We start from the raw sequence: 21,948 nt of genomic DNA, 5'->3' as shown, positions 1-21,948 counted from the left end.
CATAGCCGGCTGTGCCGGTCTTGGAGGCTGCTGGGGCATAGGGCACCAGTTTGCCGCTGGTTTGCGCACTGGGGATGGTCGCTTGGGAAGCAAGCAGACAAGCTCCTTTGTGGATTCCCACTTGCAGCAAGAGCATTGCTGCATCTCGTCCACTGCGGGACCAAAGGTATGCCCTGATGTAATAGGGGCATCCAACAGTGGTGCTTTGTCCCAATCAGGCACAGACAACGCTGCCTGCGTGTGGCTACCAGCGCAGCCAGGTTTCGCAGTAGGCTCGTCAAAGATGGACTGCCTTGTCTCACCTTCAGTAGGCCAGGGCACTTGGAAGACTGCAGTGGCCCTCTTGATCAGTGGTAGAAGCTCTGCCGAAAGGGAAAGCTTAACAGCAGGAGATGTGCTGTCTGACTCCACGTCCTCAGATGTGAACACCAGCTCCTGTTTGCCCAGGACAGAATGTCATCCTGCTGCCAATCTGTGCTTGAAGCCCACTGGGACCCCAAGGGGACAGACTGGGCAGGCGGCGCCGAACGTTCACACAGTAACTCTGTGAGCACCGTTCCTTGGTGGTAAACTGCTGCCCAGAGGTTCTCCATCTGCTCCAAGTCCGCTGATCGCGGAACGGCAACTCTTCTTCCTCGGAGGAGGAAGATGAGAGGTAGAGGAGGATGAGGATGACCGTGAGGGTGCATCATCTGCTGTCCCTTAGCACAGTGCCATGGGGGGAGGATGCAGCCACCTCTCAGAGGGTGACGGGGAAGAGTGCTGTACAGGAGTGAGGAACGCAGAGCGCTTTGTAGAGCTGCAGGAGAGACGTTTCTCCACTGCACTGTTTGGAGAAATGTGCACAAAACTCACACAAACTGTGGTTCACCCGTACCTCCTTTGTGTGCTCTCCCCAAGGCAGGAAGTGTATCTGCCAGTAGCAATGCAGTGTACAGTAACACTATACAGGTGCTGCCTCAGTCTGCTTAAAGATAGCAATGGAGCTGTTCAAGACCCGAATAAGACCGGCTTGGTACCAGACGGGGGATGTAAGCCCTGGTCGGTAGCAGGTTGGTACGGCGACTTACAATTGTTACAAGATATCACATTATACATTATTTTACATCATACAGATATTACATTATTTTTTACATACAATTGCCCATTCATACAGTTGGGTTTTTACTGGAGCAATCTAGGTAAAGTACCTTGCTCATGGGTACAGCAGCAGTGTCCCCCACCTGGGATTGAATCCACGACCCTCCAGTCAGGAGTCCAGAGCCCTAACTACTCCACACTGCTGCCCAGATGATACTAACAGCCTTCATAATGGTGATGCTAAAAGCAGTCACCAAAATGGCATCAAGATACTGTGGATGAGATTGCAAGCAATCAACACTCCAAACTCGTATCTTGGTCCTACGCAGTGCTGCTGAGCCCAGCAGCTGCTCTCACTTTACATGTGGAAAGCACCACGTTGCAGATCGGCCTGCGCGTAGGTCTCTGTAAATGAAACAGAGAACACAAGAGAAAATTCTCTACAAACAGTAATAAAATATTACAGTAAATAATGCCTCGTAATAAAAGTAAATACATTTTTTTATGTAAGCTGCTTGAGTCTTACATTTGGTCCTACTTGCATGTATTTGTAATCAATAAAAACATACTGAACATTTTATGCCGGAACAGCTGCCCACGTGTGTATTTACAATGACTAAAACCCTATCGATGTAGATTCAACTGCATAATTAGGATGCCTTGGCTTCTCAGAGCTTCTTACCCTTTGGCTTCTGAATGCCTGCCGGCCCTTAGCCTACATTTGTTTTGCCTTGCTTCCTCTGCAAATAATGGGCCCTTCAACCTAATTTCCCTGGTGGGCCCCAGAACCCCCAGTCGGATACTGGACTCCATACACCCAAAAATGAAGACACATTGTGCAAATTGACACAATTGGACAAGCTGGTCTTTAAATATAAGCAAAAGTTTTATAAATGCTACTTAATCCAATGTTTATTTTTTTGTAAAGGAAAAATACAGCTTTTGCTTTACAAAAGTAGTAAGCAAAAACCAACAAAAAACCTATAGATTTTTCTCTGTATTCAAGTTGTTTTTGACATATAAAAATGTTAACCAAAAAGGGTAGAATTTGCACAGTGGAGTAAAGGCTTTGATGAAAAAAGTTGCTTGTATTCTGAACGGGGCATAAATTAACCAAGCGGGCTTTCACCTTCCCATGATTTTGTGCATTATCCAAGATACTAGTTGGAATTATGATTATTTTGCACAATGGTTCCATTACAATATCTTTCAACATGCAAAAATAAATCATTTAAGTCTAGTGACTTGAAAGCACTGTGGTGTAAAGCCCAAGCATCAATTATCTTAATTATATATTCCTTTATTTTCAGACCGGGATAGACCCTTGGGGATAGCACATCTTGTTTACCAAGAGCATCCATCTTACAAGGTGGATTACAATTGATATACACATCTTTTGGGTATAAAGCAATTGAAGCCTTTTTTTCCTTGTCGCACACAGCTTGTCTCAGACTTAGGAGCCTCACTGCCCTAAAACTATGGTCTTAAACCCAGTTTAAATTTAGCAAATGTTGAGTTCTAGCACAAAGACATGCAGTTTCTAGGAGTATCAGTCTCCTGATAATAAATTCGTACCACTCTGCGGGAGCTCCAGGTATGCCACTGCCTGCGGACGGCACCATCACTGCATTCCTCTCCTCCGTCAGTGTCAGTCGGCGCTCCAAAAGCTGGGATTCCCGGTCTGCATCATCCTCAGACATATCTGGAGTGAAGGGTGTTTCAGCATTTACATGGGTGGGGTAAAGCAACTGACTGGACAGGACAACATTGGCAATATATATTTTCTGCACATACAGTATCAGTTTATAAAATAAACCTGACTTCACTTCAAAGTATGTGGGCTTTGATTGACATTCCCCTTTTCAAGTAGATATGGGAGATGGGCTTTAAAGTGCTTCCTCACCACCCACGTCTGACAGATCCCGCTGACTGAAGCAGTGCTAGAATGCTCTCTTTCGTTTAAATGACTGTAAATCATCAAGACCTGCACTGACTGTGCACTTTCATTTGCCAGCTACAGCGCCTGTCATTCTAAGCGCCTACTTTGAAATTAGCAGGTTAAGGTGTAGGTATGCTTTTGCTATAGGTATACGGTGACAGTCTGATTTGAAAATGGGGTGCAAGAGGAAAACACTTTCAGTATTGTGCACAATACCCTGACCGACGGCTGAAGTCTCTGCGGCAGGATGAAGCGGGCCCATCTGCCTTCCATTCCAGTGACTCTGAGTCCAGCTGTGCTGAAGCAGGAGTGGGGGGTAGCTCAGATTCCAAATAAGTGCAAGTTAGTTATGTTCAACTATCTAATGTTTGTATTGTACATATTATTTTTACTCGTATATTTATGCAATACACTTTTATATGCTGCGTTTTTCACGGTTTATTTGAGACAATTTTTTAAATTTGTGTAGGATATTTATCTTTACAAGGTATAGCTCTGCTGTGCCCAAACGTTATTTCAATTAGAATGTTGGTAACCATGGTTTTGTTGCATGTTGAATATGATGAAGCTGCTTTGTTAAATTAGATGTTTTCCAATGGCATAAAAAGTATTTTAAAGCATAAAAGTCGATTTCACCCATTCTCTGCTTGAATTGAAAAATAAAGATATTAAATAGTCAATTTTGCAAAAAAATAGAATCGAATAGTGGCAAGCCTAATTATAAAGTATGTTTAAAAAAGTAATCACTGAAAGATTTTATTTTACAAAAGGAAGACACTTAGATATACAGACACACACACTACAATACAGCAGTTTTGTTATGCAGCACGTTTACATGCAAAATAAAATAAATAAAAAATTTGACTGAATCCACGGAGACAATGGTTGCGCTCTTGTATCCCAGAGCTTGTTGCGCCTGCTGCTCGTGGCTGTTGTCTGTCACACGCAGTTTTCAGACAAACGTCCTATATTTACATTTGTCTGGATTATCTACCTATACAGAGTCAGTTTGATGCAATTGATTAACACTACACTTTATTATAACATTATACATGACTTATCACAGATTTAGTACATTATGTTTGTATAAATAATTTATTTATTTCATATAGCGTTGGCAAGGCTGTTCACGGCTTCACTGTATAATAAGATGTCATTCACCTCCATTAACAAGGGGGCAGAGTAGTTTTAGTCATTATTTGCATTACGATTGGCAGGTCACTCATGATCTCTGCATCATCTCTTTGGTTCACAACCGTAGCCAGTCTCCCGCAGCAACATTTCAAAGCTGCACTGTGCTGAATCTGCAGATTTCTGTGGGTGGAGTTGAGTGATGTTAAGCAGCAGCCCTTGAAGAATGTGCATCTCCACAATTATGTGCAAAACTGAGGAAATCTGCACGACAAGACCTCGACCACTGCATGGACATCTCCAATTACAGGTCTAGTGAGAATAGTTTTCATAGCAAGATGCAACTAAAAACACTGTGGAACAATGGTTCCACCAATTTCAAGGCTTTTCCAGGCCAATCCAAAAAATCACATTTAAGGCTTTTCAAGGCCTTGAATATGACCAAAATCAAGGCGTTTCAAGATTTTCCAAGCCACGTACGAACCATGGTATATGTATATGCGTGTATATAGTTTTGGTTTGATGTTTAGAGGTACACATTTTATTATGTTTGTGTGTATGTGTTTTTAGAAACTTGCATGGCTCTCTAGAAATCTACCCGGAGTGTTTTTCTATCAACAGAATGAACATAGTGAAAAATAAATAAATAAATAAATAAATAAATAAATAAATAAATAAATAACATTTGTCCAACAGGCAAAGTATAACGGTAATACTTGTTGCCTCTCACACAAATCATCTTGTTCCGGGCGTCTGGCGATATTAATTCCACACCCCTGCATACAAAGGTGCACAATCAAATGGGAGCATCTCCAGCAATGTATTTCAGCAACTGTACTTAAAAATGGGAGTTTTGTTTTTGAATCTACATAATAGGTTAAAAAAAAGACAATGCCAGGGAATGGCCAACAGGAACGTTGGCCATTTCCAGCAGTTATTGATCTCGTACCTGGCTTGCTGGCTAGTTTCTGCAAATTCTGATCCAGATATTCTTGCTGTTTTGTTAGTGCAGTGAGCCACTGCCGCCTCAGCCTCTCCAGATCCCTGTCCTACAAAGGGAGAGAAACAAAAATATATATTAAAAAAAAAAATTGGGAAGATCATAATGAAAAAAAGGTAGGTTAACCAAGTTTTTTTTTTTTTACGTTAATCAAAATGTCAAACTAGAAATTAACAATTAGGTATCAAAAGTAGTCCGATAACAAAAAAAGTTTGACATGGCTAGGGGCTAGATAATCTGTCAATCTAAGAATGACACAAACTCAATTTAAAAGCTAATTCTATTGCAAACAAGCTACAGTGGCATGATCATAGCATGGCATAGGATTAGAACAAGTAATGGGCACCTTCATTTGCATCTTGCTCATGAAATATAGCCTATCACAAATTAAGTTTACAGTTTCACCCAGAAGGTATGCATAAACCAGCATCTTTGAAACAGTGCAAATCACTTGTACATCGTTTATAGGTATAATTAACTGCAATAATAATAACAATAATCATGAGTACCTGATAACTATCCATTTCATCATCTACCACCTTAAAGAAAGAAAACAAAATGTAATTAACCGAACAGACCAGAATTAAAAGGCAAGAGTGAGAAGACAGCTTTCTAAAAACACAAAGAAAATTTGTCATGACCATTAAGTCTGTCTCCAACCTTTTACTACAATTGCTATAATCATTTTACATATCCTAGTAGGGCACACTATCCATCCAAACCCTCACCTGATGAGAATTATGTGACTTGGCAGGCCGAGCCTGACGAATCTCAACACAGCCCACAGCAATACCAAGGACTGATTCAGCGATGAGAGGCATGGTGCCAGAGTCCTGCACTGATCGCACTTCTACCAGGATCCTCCGCGATTGACCCTGACAGACAAATGTCCCTTTGTTAATACTGCAATTGCCTGACCCACACATGTTCAGTATGCGTTTGTGTTACTGTGCCTGTGTGGTTCTGACTTACCCCAGTACTTTACCCTGCGATAATGTTCACATGGTTTTATGTATGTTTTTGTAAATTTCTAGAAAATAAGTTAATACTTTGCAAACTGCCCTTAAAAAGGTGCTTGTCAAGGATTACAAAAAATATAATTCTTACATCTTATTGGCAGAAGCAATATTACTGATTTGTCTTTTTTAGTTGATGATCATTTGGTGCTTGTATTTTATACAGTACTGTGCAAAAGTTTTAGGCAGGTGTGAAAAAATGATGTAAAAGTAAGAATGCTTTCAAAAATAGACATGTTAATAGTTTATATTTATCAATTAACAAAATGCAAAGTGAGTGAACAGAAGAAAAATCTACATCAAATCAATATTTGGTGTGACCACTCTTTGCCTTCAAAACAGCATCAATTCTTCTAGGTACACTTGCACACAGTTTTTGAAGGAACTCGGCAGGTAGGTTGGCCCAAACATCTTGGAGAACTAACCACAGTTCTTCTGTGGATTTAGGCAGCCTCAGTTGCTTCTCTCTCTTCATGTAATCCCAGACAGACTCGATGATGTTGAGATCAGGGCTCTGTGGGGGCCATACCATCACTTCCAGGACTCCTTGTTCTTCTTTACGCTGAAGATAGTTCTTAATGACTTTCGCTGTATGTTTGGGGTCATTGTCATGCTGCAGAATAAATTTGGGGCCAATCAGATGCCTCCCTGATGGTATTGCATGATGGATAAGTATCTGCCTGTACTTCTCAGCATTGAGGAGACCATTAATTCTGACCAAATCCCCAACTCCATTTGCAGAAATGCAGCCCCAAACTTGCAAGGAACCTCCACCATGCTTCACTGTTGCCTGCAGACACTCATTCGTGTACTGCTCTCCAGCCCTTCGGCGAACAAACTGCCTTCTGCTACAGCCAAATATTTCAAATTATGACTCATCAGTCCAGAGCACCGGCTGCCATTTTTCTGCACCCCAGTTCCTGTGTTTTCGTGCATAGTTGAGTCGCTTGGCCTTGTTTCCATGTCCGGAGGTATGGCTTTTTGGCCGCAAGACTTCCATGAAGGCCACTTCTGACCAGACTTCTCCGGACAGTAGATGGGTGTGCCAGGGTCCCACTGTTTTCTGCCAATTCTGAGCTGATGGCACTGCTGGACATCTTCCGATTGCGAAGGGAAGTAAGCACGATGTGTCTTTCATCTGCTGCAGTAAGTTTCCTTGGCCGACCACTGCGTCTACGGTCCTCAACGTTGCCCGTTTCTTTGTGCTTCTTCAAAAGAGCTTGGACAGCACATCTGGAAACCCCTGTCTGCCTTGAAATTTCTGCCTGGGAGAGACCTTGCTGATGCAGTATAACTACCTTGTGTCTTGTTGCTGTGCTCAGTCTTGCCATGGTGTATGACTTTTGACAGTAAACTGTCTTCAGCAACCTCATCTTGTTAGCTGAGTTTGGCTGTTCCTCACCCAGTTTTATTCCTCCTACACAGCTGTTTCTGTTTCAGTTAATGATTGTGTTTTTAACCTACATATTGAATTGATGATCATTAGCACCTGTTTGGTATAATTGTTTAATCATACACCTGACTATATGCCTACAAAATCCCTGACTTTGTGCAAGTGTACCTAGAAGAATTGATGCTGTTTTGAAGGCAAAGGGTGGTCACACCAAATATGGATTTGATTTAGATTTTTCTTCTGTTCACTCACTTTGCATTTAGTTAATTGATTAGTATAATCTATTAACATGTCTATTTTTGAAAGCATTCTACTTTACAGCATTTTTTCACACCTGCCTAAAACTTTTGCACAGTACTGTAAATTTGGAATATGCGGATATAATAATAATAAAAAATATATATATATTCTGGTTCCTGGTACCTAGTACTTAATCAGTACAAAAACTTACTCCAATGGTCTAGCTGCAAATCAGGACCATGTGACCTACAGTAAAAATACCAGAATCTACAAACACTCCTTCAAAAGAGTGCCAAAGTCAAATTAGACCAACCTGTCGGAGTTGAAAGATTCCCCCGGTGTGAACATCCGGTGCAGGAACAACCTCAACGGGATTGTAGTCTCCATTCTCATTCAACTCCAGGATTTGGACCCACAATTCCACTTTACGAGTAACCTCGCTCCACCTGCAAGAGAGAATGTGAAGTACCCTGTAACCCATTTTGTTGGAATATGCTTCGACCAGACAGACTATCATGGCTTGCATGGATTCAGGAGAATAATACATTCTGAAACAGACTGTTTATTCCTCCTTTTGGAAACAATCTTGTTTACCCCTGGCTCCTGCAAAACAGAGCTTGCTTTGTTGTGTAGAATCCAGGTTAGGGGTTTTCTATACCTGTATCACTACAGCCAAAGATGACAGCATAGACTGTCAACATTGACCTGGCTTACTCATTTGTAAGTATGTTTTCAACATGTACAGTAGCAGTGAGTCATGTTAAGTAACTAATGTTTACTTAAAAGCATAGATTGGGGGTGTTATTTGTTTTCTTTTGCTTAGAGAAAGTTTGTGAGTTTACTACAACATCAAGATGTTGACAAAATGGAGATGACGGCTCAAGAAATAAAGTACATTCTAACATCCTGTTATTGTTGACTAGATTTACTAAAATGGAGACTGATTTACAGCAGCAAATGGAGGTTTTGCAGCAAGTTTAATTTCCCTGCCCACTCCCCAACCACCGAATATCCTTTCTGGATGTAGCTTACCTGTCCCGGAGGGTACGTGTCTTGGCCTGGATGATGCCCAGGTCCCAGAGTGCAGGGCTTCTCTGTGGGTCTGTGTGCTTGTGTCCATACACCTCAATGGCCAGAGCACCCTCAGTCAGGTACTCAATGACGTCTTCTGTTACAGTGACAGCAAACTCCTGGAGGGGGTGGCAGAGGTCTTAAGCAGCATCATTACATTGCTCAATTGCTATTTTTTATTCAAATTTCAAGTTGTGTTTTCTCTCTATTGCAGCTTTTGCAAAATGGGTACCGCCCCCAAGGTGCATTCTGAAGCCAAAGGGGGGCGTTTACATCCAAGAGGGCGGGAGGGGGGCGTTTTAGCTAAAAAGGCGGGGGTTGTGTTTTCTTATTTAAAATTAAGGAAACTTACACACAGTGTGCCAGTGATGTACTCACTGACTTGTGCACTATAAGACGTGGGGACGAATTTCAAACCCGGGGTGCTGAAAATGAAAGGGGCGGGGGGGGAGCACCTTCTGGCAATATTTAAATATATACAAAATGGTGATTTTGTGTGCATTTCACCATCAAAATATGCACAGAACAAGTGAGTTTCATAAGGAATAAGACACTGCGGCATAAAGTCTAAAAATATTTATGTAAGATTCAAAGCAACAAGACAACATATTAACTACATTGCAAATCAGATGTACTGTCCTTAGATGTCTTTTTAAAATAAATACAAATAAAACACACTCATTTTCAGCACTAAAGTGCTTTCATTATATTCGACACGTTTAATAGGTCTATTCACACATTATAAATTGTGCTGGTCTCTAATGTAACACAGACTTTAAAACATGTTACAGACACCCATGCTAATCAGGAAAGTTTCGCCTTTCGTACATTCGTTGTGTAGACCCATTGGGAAACAAAGTTACAATTTTAATGGCAGTGCACTACTGCTTGGCATTTGGTAGCAACTGTTACTTATTAATATAGGGTTGGTAGATTTTTACATTTATTTATGTTCACCCTACCTAAATTCAAAGCTGTAATTAGCATCGTTTAACCATGTAGCTCTACATTCCTTAATGAAAACTGGTGTCTTTCCCCTCACTGTGAGGAGGATGTAGTCACACACCGCTGATTTCGTAAAATACAGATATCCTGTCTGGATACACACGGCTTGTTAAACTTAACAAATAGCAAAATGTAGAATTAACAAAAAAATGACTAAGTTTTAATTACCGTCTGTGTTTGCATTAAAAGGGGCGCTATTTAAATTGCAATCCGGAGATACAGAGCAATGAACCTGTTAGCAAATAGAGCTAGTCGCGTTGCTTTTATCTGTGAGTAATTCTTTAAAGTGAAAGAAAGATTGAAGTCAATGTCGTTGTAAATTGATTTGTTTAGATTTTGTTTTCTATTTGAATTGTTTTATCTCTTCGTAGTTTCACCCTCTCCCTCCTTTATAAACGTCTTGAATCCCCTCCCTGCCTTTCTTTTCTATACGTCTTGCATTTCTTTTTTACATTTTGGAACTCACCCATCACATTGCGGTCAATTAAAAAATATTCAACTCAAAATGTAACAATCAACAATAGTCAATGTTAAAACTATTTTCTATGGGAAGCTATGAAAATGGCAGCTTGTCATGCCGTGGCAAGAAACACAGTTATACATCCATTAAAACAGACGTAAGCTTACCTTGTTAATGTACCTTCCTTAACGACTGAACGACTCTTTTGAGTTCTTACCGAAAACATAAACCGTCACTTTCAACTTGAATCCATACTAAAAAAATCTCAAATTCCAAATACCAGTACTAGTATGAACCTACTAATGGTAATTACCGTGCCTCACTGGTCTGGGCTGTTGCAGTAACAGTTATAAAAGGGCAGAATGAATAAAATAAAAAAAGAACACAATAGAGAAGACAGCACCACTAAAAATACAGTTTAGAGTATGATTAAAATAAGTGGCTTACATAATGTGGACTGGTTCTTTCTACTAGTAAAAAACGCAGGGAGGTTATGATTTGTTTATTGAGAAATATACTGACACATGTTAACAGTTAAATATCCTTTATTCTCGACTGTTTAAATGTGGTTCTGGAAGTTACAGAGATTCATTTTTAATGTTTTGCCATCCCACACTGTTAAACACACAGTTATCATATCGAAACCAGCTGCTAAGTCAGGACACATTTGTAAGTAAACGTGTGACAGTGCTTGGTGCCGATACTATCGTGATAGGTTGGAACAATGAACATCGCCCTCGCATAGCAATGCTTAGTGCTAATTGGTTGAAACACTAAATGACAGCACGTACACGGCAGTATTAATTGGTTGAAATGCTGATTCATGACTTTCTTGCATGCAGTGCAAATGCTCATTCATAAAACTAAAGTTGCCGCGTCCCTGCTATAAGATTGTGTACACATCAAGTCAGAAATGTTTGTTGCTACGCAGCAACGTCACTGCCATTTGTGCTATCCGGTTTGTCACGCAAACGTAATGTGGTCCAATCAGAACGAAGCAGCCATTCCATTTATACCTTTTGCCAGGTTATGTTACTCGTCTGAATTTCACAGTTTATTCTTATTGTTATCTAGTGATGTGAATTTGATGAGATTTTTGGAATCAGTTCCGAACCGGGTATTTCCTTTTTTTTTTTTTTTAAATTTAGTCGTCGCCAATTTTTTACCCCGGTTTTCTCCCCAATTTAGCATGCCCAATTATTATCTGTATCCCCGGCTCACCGCTCGCAACCCCCCCGCCGACTCGGGAAACGGAGGCTGGAACACGCGTCCTCTGAAAAGTACTCCTGCCAAGCTGTCATTTTTCACACTGCAGATCCACAGCAATGCCACCAGACCTATAGTGCCGGAGGACAACACAGATCTGGCGGCTCCACTGCAGAACCACAGGCGTCCTATCTGCCACAGGGGTCGCTGATGCGCGGTGAGCCGTGGATTCCCCTGCTGACCTAAGCCCTCCCTACCCGGGCAGCGCTCAGCCAATTGTGCGCCGCCCCCTAGGAACTCCCGGTCACGGTCGGCTGTGACATAGCCTGGATTCGAACCTGCGATCTCCAGGCTATAGGGCACATCCGGCACTCCGCACGGAGCGCCTTTACTGGATGTGCCACTCGGGAGCCCCCGAACCGGGTATTTCGATTCTTGTTCCAAAACTATTTAGAAAAACATGTCCGTATGTCAATGTGTGAGCAGAAGTTCTGACAATATTGTGCAATCTATGAAATCGCCCTGCATAATTAAAGTTAACAAAATAATCAATAATCTCCAATTTGCACAGTAACAGTTTCATTACAACGACGAAAGACATTGTGTGCTTGTATATGAACCTTGTTAAATTGCAAATTTCACAACGCTTACAATTAAAAAAAATCTTTAACCACATGGTATATGCAAACAGGTCAGTGTATGTTAGGATCCCAAGCCGAAATATGACCCCATCGGCTTGGGGTTAAATTACTTTTTTGATAGCTGAAATCGTGTCGTGTAAGCTTGGGGTTGTCTTGTGAATGATCCCCTCGAGGTGCAGAAGATTCACTTTACCCAAAGCGTTTTCATCACTTCATGTAAAAGTGAGACCGAATTATTCTCCAGGGAAATGCATATAATTAATAAAAAAATAAAATAATAAATAAAATGAAACACCCCCCGTTTGCTGTAATAAACATTTTGTAGACCTTTTTTTTTCTAAGTGTGAACGTTTCAGTTATAAATTATCAAATGTATTTTTTACAGAAATTAATGTTTTAATAATCAGTTTTACTAAAAACATAATAGTACTCACTGCAACCGGATCCCTGATATTTGTATCCAGTTCGTCTGTTCCAAAGCAGGAACCGGGTTCCCGATTTCAAAGGAACCGGTTCACATATCTCTATTGTTATACACAGCATTATTATTATTATTATTATTATTATTATTTATTTCTTAGCAGACGCCCTTATCCAGGGCGACTTACAATCGTAAGCAAAAACATTTCAAGCGTGGTGCTAGCAAAGAAGGTATGTTGGCAATATTTCATAATAGTAAGCATTTTATGTATGTACAGTGCCTATAGTAAGTATTGGATGTTTTCACAGTTTGTTGTGTTAGAACCTGAAATCCTGATGCATTTAAATGGGATTTTTGTTTCCTTTGATTTACACAACCTACTCAACACTTTCAATGTGTGAAAAAATGGGGGGGGGGGGGGGGGGGGGTGAAAAAACAAATCAATTAAAAATGCATTCACTCCCTTTGCTATGACACTCCTAAATAAGCTCAGGTGCAACCAACTGCCTTCAGAATTCACACAATAAGTTAAATGGAGTCCATCTGTGTGCAATAAAAGTGGTTTACATGATTTCAGATTAAATACACCTGTCTCTGTAAGGTCCCACAGTTGGGTAGTGCATTCAAAGCAAAGATACTACCATGAAGACCAAGGAGCTTTCAAAACAACTCTGGGATAAAGTTGTGGAAAGGCACAGATCAGGGGAGGTGTATAAAAAGATTTCAGAGGCATTGACTATCCCTTGGAGCAGTCAAAGAGTCAAGTCGATCATTAAGAAGAGGAAGATATACGGCACCACCCAGAATCTGCTTAGAGCAGGCCGTCCTCCCAAACTGAGCATCCAGTTAAGGGCATTGGTCAGAGAAGCCAGCAAGAGGCCAATGACAACTCTGAAAGACCTACAGCGTTCCATGGCTGAGATGGAAGAAACTGTCCATGTGTCAACAATAGCTCAGGTACTCCACAAATCTGGCCTGTATGGAACAGTGGCAAGAAGGAAGCCATTTCTGAAGCCCATGTAAAATTCTGCTTGGAATTTGCAAAAAGGCATGTGGGAGACTTTGAAAAGATTTGGCAAAAGATTCCAATGAAACAAAAATTGAACTATTTGGCCTAAATGCAAAGTGTTATGTCTAGCGCAAACCCAACACAGCACATCACCCAGGTAACACCATCCCTACTGTGAAGCATAGTGGTGGCAGCATCATGCTATGGGGTTGCTTTTCATCGGCAGGGACTGGGAAGCTTGTCAGGGTAGGAGGGCAAAATGGATGGAGCTAAATACAGGTAGATCCTTGAGGAAAACCTGCTTCAGTCTGCAAAAGACCGAAGACTGGGATGGAGATTCACCTTTCAGCAGGACACGGACCCCAAGCACACAACCAAAGTGACACTGGAGTGGCTTAAAAACAAGAAAGTGAATGTCCTGGAGTTGCTCAGTCAAAGACCGGACTTGAATCCGATTGAGAATCTATGGCAAGACTTGAAGATTGCTGTCCACCAACGATCCCCATCAACTTGACAGAGCTTGAACAATTTTGCCAAAAAGAATGGGTGAATATTGCACGATCCAGATGTGCAAACCTGGTAGAGACTTACCCCAAAAGACTCACCGCTGTAATTGCTGCCAAAGGTGGTTCTACCAAGTATTGACTCAGGGGGTGAATACTTATCTAACCAAGACATTTCAGTTTTTTATTTTTCATTAACTGTTGTTTCACAATAAAAATTCTCTTGCCTCTTCAAAGTGTTGAGTAGGTTGTGGAAATCAAAGGAAAAAAAAATTTAAATGCATCAAGGTTTCAGGTTGTAACACAACAAACTGTGAAAACGTCCAAGGGGGGTGAATACTTACTATAAGCACTGTATATACATGTTGATTATACCAGTGGCTGGGGTTTAATTATTTTTGTTTTATGAATTATTTCTCTGTAATTCTCAGAACTAGTGAAATTAAATGTAATTAATTGATGTTAAAACAGCATTGTTAAAATCGGCAAACAATTCTCTTTAGCTACCCCCTCTCCTCCCAAAAGAACACCCAAATACTTAAACACTTTTTGATTCCACTACAAACCTTTTGACTGCACGACAACAGCTCAAAAGGTAGCTCATGTGTTATCATACTCTCCGTAAAGACCTCCAAACAGATCTTGTCCAATCTGTGGCAAAAAAAAAAAAATCGACAGTCCATCAATTCCTGGTGCCTTTCCCATATTTAATCCATCCAGAGCCTCAGTGAGCTCCTGCAATGTCAACTCTCTTTCAAGCGACTCCTTATCCTCTTCCAGAACCTGAGGCAGATCCTGGAGGAAATCGCTGGGCCTCCTCCGACACATCCACTGCCTCACCCCTGAACAGTTCTGAGTAGAAATCCACTGCCAACCTCTGGATCTCCTGAGGCTCATACAACAATTGTCCTGTTTCTGTCTGCAGACAGTGCATCATTTTGCCCTGAGCGTTTTTCTTTTCAAAGGCAAATAAATACTTTGTAGGTGCATCCATCTGGGCAATATTCTGAAATCGCGACCGTACCAACACCCCCTGTACTTGTATGTCCAACAGATCAGCAAGCCTCCTCTTTTTCAATCTCAAGTCCTCAAACAATATATTACTGTATTTGGACTCCAGAGCTCTATGGAACTCAGTAATATCCTCCTCCAGATCTTTAATTTAGACACTAGTGCTCTTTGTAACATTTATAGTACATTGTTGACTTAGCATTTTAATTTGAACCTTTGTCACATCCCACCACTGTTCCAATGAAGTAAAACCTATTTTTTTCTGTCTCCATCTTTCCCAAAAAAACTAAAACATTTTAAATGAGCATCCTGCAGCAATCTATTATTAAAATGCCAATAAGAAGAATGAACATTTATTTTAGATACAACCATATCTAAAACAACCATACTATGGTCTGAGAAACCCGTAGGTAAAATGTCACACTTCGTGAAAAGATTTAAACAATGTTTAAAAACATAGAACTTATCTAACCTGGCTAATGAAATCCCCCCTGCACTACCTCTAGCCCAAGTGTATTGTCTGACATTATTATGAATTGATCTCCAGATGTCTACAAGTTCATGAGAATCCAAAACTGTAACCAGTTCCCTAACTCCTTGAGGGTGAGGCTCAAGGCTATTCCTGTCAAATTTAGCATCCAAGGTGCAATTAAAATCACCACCCAATACAATCACTTCTTCAGGCTTACACTGGGCTAACAATTCATTTAGTATTTTAAAAAACTTAAATTTTTCCCTCCCATCATTAGGAGCATACACGTTAATAAAAAGAAACGTTCTGTGTCCCACACAAGCCTTCACTTGCAATAATCTTCCTTGTACCACTTCAGTTACAGTAAAAGAATCAGGTTTAAAATCTGGAGCAAATAACACAGCAACGCCTGCACTAAAATTCGTACCATGGCTTAAAACAACCTCCCCTTTCCATTCATTAAACCAATCTGCCTGATTAACCTTATCTGTATGTGTCTCCTGAAGGTAAGCTACCTAATTTTCTTCTGTTCCAAATACTAAAAGCAAATTGCCGTCTTTATTGTATCCCTCCCACCATTTACATTTAAAATGCCAAACTTAATATTCTGCATGGTGATATTATATAGAGAGAAACATGAAATTACCCAAATAGTAAACAAGAAGTAATCAGGAAAAGAAAAATACATTTTATTTGTGTTCATCATTGTTACTCTTTTTAAGGGAAACACAAACTTTACTAATCCAGTACTTTAATTGATCTTTTTCTTTTTTCTCAAATCCTAGCGCCGCCACATCTCTCATCACCTGATCAGCGGATCCTACAAACAACATGACATTGGGAAAGTGATCCCTCACATTAATCCCGCTACGATCTTTAACAAACTTTTGGATACTCAGAGTGTTATAACCTCCTCTTGCCTGCTGGCTCGCTGAAAGCTCATAACTACACAAAGAGTCTGTGTCACTTCCTCCCTCTTCACCGTCACTGTCTGCACTATCATGCTCTAGAGCCTGAGGTGCAACGCCTTTCTTTGGGACTGATCCTTCCACCTCCATCACTGCTCTCACATCGCACACAGCACTACCCAAACTCATACCGCATTTAGCAGGACTATCACTATGTTGGACTTTCCTTATTCGTTTCTGTTTAGGGAACTTAAAAGCTACATCTTCCTTACTTCCTACTTCTCCATTCCCCTCTCTTTCAAATCACCATTCCCGTTCCTATCTGTTCACTAACCTGGAGCTCGTCCCCTCCCTCACTTCCCTCCCTGACTTCTCCACCACATACCTGTTCTCTATCCGAACCTCAGGCTCTGCCACAGCCTCTGTAGTTCCCACAGTATCAGACTCAACCCTCACACTCTCCACCGAAACCCCTGCCTCTGAGCTGGCCTGCCCAGCAGCGCCCGTATCACTCTCAACCATATCATTTTCAGCAGCAGATCTTTTACAATTTTTTGCAATATGCCCTACACGCCCACAAACATAACATTTCAATTGTTCAGAAGATGCAAAAACGATACTCACTGCCATCAACACGAAACCTAAAAGCAATATTCAGTTCGGTATCTGGATTATTTAGCAACATATACACCTGTCGTCTAAAAGAAATTACATGTTTTAAATCTTGTACTTTACATCCCAACGGAATCATTGTGATTTCTGACATTATTTTGCCATGGTGGCTCAGCTCATCAAACAACAGCTCATTCTTTAAATAAGGCGGTACATTTGAAATTATAATTTCTCGCAGGAACAGCGAGAGGCAAAACCGAAACCAAAACCCCCTCAATGACTAACCCCTCCTGAACAACTCTATACACAAGCTCTTCAAAAATACAACCTTGTTCATGCGAGAAGCCGATTTTATATTCTTCCCTGCTACAACTTTTGCCAACTCAGTGACACATTTCTCCACACTAACGATGGAATCGACAATGATTTTTATACCATGTTTTCTAGTTAGCTTATCAAAGGAGGAATCGTGTCCTCTTGGGACTCCCTTTCCCGGAACCATACTGACTAAATCAGTTGACAATTCAGCTTTTTGTTAATACACACCCAGTAACTCAAGAATAATGTCAAAACTTTTTAGAAGAAACTAAAAGAAAAAAAAGTGGGAAAAGGAAAAAAAATTATATGGGTCTGGATATGTGTACGTGGTTTTATTGGTAATTTAGAACTTTGTGTGCTATATTTATTTATTTCTTTATTTTATTTATATATGTATTTATTTTTAAAATAAATAAGCCCTAAAATAAATTAATTCTGATTCAAATTGTTGTTGGTAACATATTTAAATACCAGTGTATAGGTTTGAATTGTTGTTTTCTATTTGCATTTTGCAGTGTTTTTTTTAATTTATTTAAAAAAAGTTTTGGGCAGCAGTGTGGAGTAGTGGTTAGGGCTCTGGACTCTTGACCGGAGGGTCGTGGTTTCAATCATAGGTGGGGGACACTGCTGCTGTACCCTTGAGCAAGGTACATCACCTAGATTGCTCCAGTAAAAACCTGACTTTACAAATGGGTAATTGTATGTAAAAATAATGATATCTTGTATCATTATTTGGCTTGATTCATGCCAAAGCTGCCCGATTCCAGCCTTGCTGAAGCATCCCCAAATCATCACCGATCCTCCACCACATTTCACAGTGGGTGCGAGACACTGTGGCTTGTAGGCCCAGGTCTCCGTCTAACCATAAGACGACCAGGTGTTGGGCAAAGCTGAAAATTGGACTCATCTGGGGGTGCTTCAGCAAGGCTGGAATCGGGCAGATTTGTCTTTGTGAAGGACGCATGAATCAAGCCAAGTACAAGGTTGTCCTGGAAGAAAACCTGCTTCCTTCTGCTCTGACAATGTTCCCCAACTCTGAGGATTGGTTTTTCCAGCAGGACAATGCTCCATGCCACACAGCCAGGTCAATCAAGGTGTGGATGGAGGACCACCAGATCAAGACCCTGTCATGGCCAGCCCAATCGCCAGACCTGAACCCCATTGAAAACCTCTGGAATGTGATCAAGAGGAAGATGGATGGTCACAAGCCATCAAACAAAGCCGAGCTGCTTGAATTTTTGCGCCAGGAGTGGCATAAAGTCACCCAACATCAATGTGAAAGACTGGTGGAGAGCATGCCAAGACGCATGAAAGCTGTGCTTGAAAATCAGGGTTATTCCACCAAATACTGATTTCTGAACTCTTCCTAAGTTAAAACATTAGTATTGTGTTGTTTAAAAATGAATATGAACTTATTTTCTTTGCATTATTCGAGGTCTGACAACACTGCATCTTTTTTGTTATTTTGACCAGTTGTCATTTTCTGCAAATAAATGCTCTAAATGACAATATTTTTATTTGGAATTTGGGAGAAATGTTGTCAGTAGTTTATAGAATAAAACAAAAATGTTCATTTTACCCAAACACATACCTAAAACCAGAGAAACTGATAATTTTGCAGTGGTCTCAATTTTTTCCAGAGCTGTGTATATATATATATATATATATATATATATATATATATATATATATATACACACACACACACACACACACACACAGTGCCTTGCAAAAGTATTCAGACCCCTGACCAATTCTCTCATATTTCAGAATTACAAATGGTACATTGAAATTTCGTTCTGTTTGATATTTTATTTTAAAACACTGAAACTCAAAATCAATTATTGTAAGGTGACATTGGTTTTATGTTGGGAAATATTTTTAAGAAAAATGAAAAAACCAGAAATATCTTGCTTGCATAAGTATTCAACCCCCACACATTAATATTTGGTAGAGCCACCTTTCGCTGCAATAACAGCTTTAAGTCTTTTGGGGTAAGTATGTACCAGCTTTGCACACAGTGTCGGAGTGCTTTTGGCCCATTCTTCTTGGCAGATTTGCTCCAGGTTGTTCAGGTTGGTTGTACAACGCTTGTGGACCGCAATTTTCAAATAGTGCCACAGATTCTCAATGGGATTGAGATCAGGACTTTGACTGGGCCACTGTAGGACATTCACCTTTTTCTTCTTGAGCCACTCCAATGTTGCTTTGGCCTTGTGCTTGGGATCATTGTCCTGCTGAAAGGTGAATTTCCTCCCAAGCTTCAGTTTTTTAGTGGACTGAAGCAGGTTCTCTTGCAGTATTTCCCTGTATTTTGCTCCATCCATTCTTCCTTCAATTTTAACAAGATGCCCAGTCCCTGCTGATGAGAAGCATCCCCACAGCATGATGCTGCCACCACCATACTTCACTGTAGGGATAGTGTGTCTTGAGGCATGGGCAGTGTTAGGTTTGCGCCACACATAGCGCTTTGAGTTTTGGCCAAAAAGCTCTATCTTGGTCTCATCTGACCACAAAACCTTTTCCCACATCGCGGCTGGGTCACTCTCATGCTTTCTGGCAAACTCCAGACGTGCTTTCAGATGGTACTTTTTGAGTAATGGCTTCTTTCTTGCCACCCTCCCATACAGGCCAGTGTTATGCAGAGCTCTTGATATGGTTGACTGGTGCACCATTACTCCACTCCCAGCCACTGAAGTGATTGTTGGCCTCTCTGTGGCTTCTCTCACAAGTCTCCTTGTTTGAGCGCTGAGTTTTGAGGGACGGCCTTTTCTTGGCAGTGCCTGGGTGGTGTGATGCAGCTTCCACTTCCTGATTATTGATCCAACTGTGCTCACTGGGATATCCAAACACTTGGATATTATTTTGTACCCTTTCCCTAATCTATGCATTTGTATTACTTTATCTCTAACTTCTATATATCAAACAGAACGAAATTTCAATGTACCATTTGTAATTCAGTAATATGAGAGAACTGGTCAGGGGTCTGAATACTTTGCAAGGCACTGTGTGTGTGTGTGTGTGTATGTATATATATATATATATATATATATATATATATATATATTATATATATATATATATATATATATATATATATATATATATATATATATATAATGTGTGTGTGTGTGTGTGTATGTATATGTGTGTATCTATCTATCATTATTATTTATTTATTTCTTAGCAGACACCTTTATCCAGGGCGAGTATATATATACACACACATAGGTTTCAGAGAAGGTAGAACTGCAGTGTACAAAAAAACATTTAAAAAATAAAATAAAAATAATGTACACAAAAAGTTCATCTCCAAAATAAATGATTTTTATAATCATTTAAACTTTGTGAACATTTTTATTTTTTAAATATTTGCTCTTATCAACCTATATATATATATATATATATATATATATATATATATATATATAGACACACACACACACACACAAATACACACAGTGCTCCCTTGCTATAAGGCTCTCGATTATAACGTGCCTCGGATATAACGCTCCTACAGCAGGTCCCCCAATTCCCTATACTAGTGATTCATGCAATATTTCTACAGTAAATACAGTACCTGTCTCTCCCTTTTGATACAGTATCTGAACTGAAGAAAAGCTGCGCTGGCACTTTATAACACAGACATCTTATTCAGCATTTGTTTTATAACTAAATAAATATTAGGCCTATTACGTGGTTATCTTTCCTAATGTATTTACTTTTTTGCTGCGAGAGGAGCTGCAGCTCTCTCTGGGAGGCGAGGCGCTTCAGCCCTGCTCCGGCAGTCGGACCTGGGGCGAGCCCATTCCCTCTTCCCCTCGCTCGACCCGCTCTGCTTCTCGCACTTGGTTTGCTTGTCTGTCACTTCAAACTGAACTCCCAAACGCCGTTTAGCTAGGCTATTTAAAATGATCGATTGGGAATGTTACCTTTTTTTTTGTAAAAAATATAGCGTTGAGTACATACATGGTGCTTTATGCATGGTTAATTCACAGAACGTTTTCACTATATACGCATTATAGAGATGGAGTTATTTTGTGTTTTAGTCAGATGTGTGTTGTGTCCCACGGTGCCCCCCACCCCCTCCCCCATTTATAACGCTCATATTGTGTGTCCCCCGAGACCTGCGTTATAGCAAGGGAGCACTGTGTGTGTGTGTGTGTATATATTTTTTTTAACTTGTTTTTATCTGTAAAGCTCTTTTAGGTTATGTATTGCAAAAGGCACTATACAAGTAATAAAGATTGATTGATTGATTGATTGATTGATTATCAAGAAAAGAATACTGGGGGGGGGGGACAAAGACAAAAAGTTACTTAGATATCATGCATTGGTAAATTTAAGAATATTCATGAATACAAACCATGCTGCCAAAAATGTTAAAATCTAAATAGTTACATAAATGTTAATATGTTTCCTATTTCAATTGATTATATTTTATTGTTTCAAAAACCTGCAAGAGAAAAAAATGGCTTTGACATACTAAACAGTTGCATATGAATATAATCA

General features: G+C 40.2%; 1 protein-coding gene across 2 annotated transcripts in view; it reads right to left on the bottom strand.

The window, feature by feature from the left end:
- LOC117402745 (kinesin-like protein KIF13B) overlaps positions 1–21,948 on the bottom strand; it is a 168,505-nt gene that overhangs the window by 54,638 nt on the left and 91,919 nt on the right. For both annotated transcript variants that reach the window (XM_034004173.3, XM_059024751.1), the window contains 6 exons: positions 8,832–8,989; positions 8,113–8,245; positions 5,879–6,025; positions 5,660–5,689; positions 5,100–5,199; positions 2,656–2,782 (listed from right to left, as the gene is read on the bottom strand). In XM_034004173.3, coding sequence (XP_033860064.3) covers positions 2,656–2,782; positions 5,100–5,199; positions 5,660–5,689; positions 5,879–6,025; positions 8,113–8,245; positions 8,832–8,989 — 695 coding nt within the window. The remainder of the gene's footprint in view (positions 1–2,655; positions 2,783–5,099; positions 5,200–5,659; positions 5,690–5,878; positions 6,026–8,112; positions 8,246–8,831; positions 8,990–21,948) is intronic.

The sequence above is a fragment of the Acipenser ruthenus genome, chromosome 5 (assembly GCF_902713425.1).
Source record: "Acipenser ruthenus chromosome 5, fAciRut3.2 maternal haplotype, whole genome shotgun sequence".
Lineage (NCBI taxonomy): Eukaryota > Metazoa > Chordata > Actinopteri > Acipenseriformes > Acipenseridae > Acipenser > Acipenser ruthenus.
The sequence above is the reverse complement of the archived record's forward strand: the minus strand, read 5'-3'. Positions and strand labels throughout refer to the sequence as shown.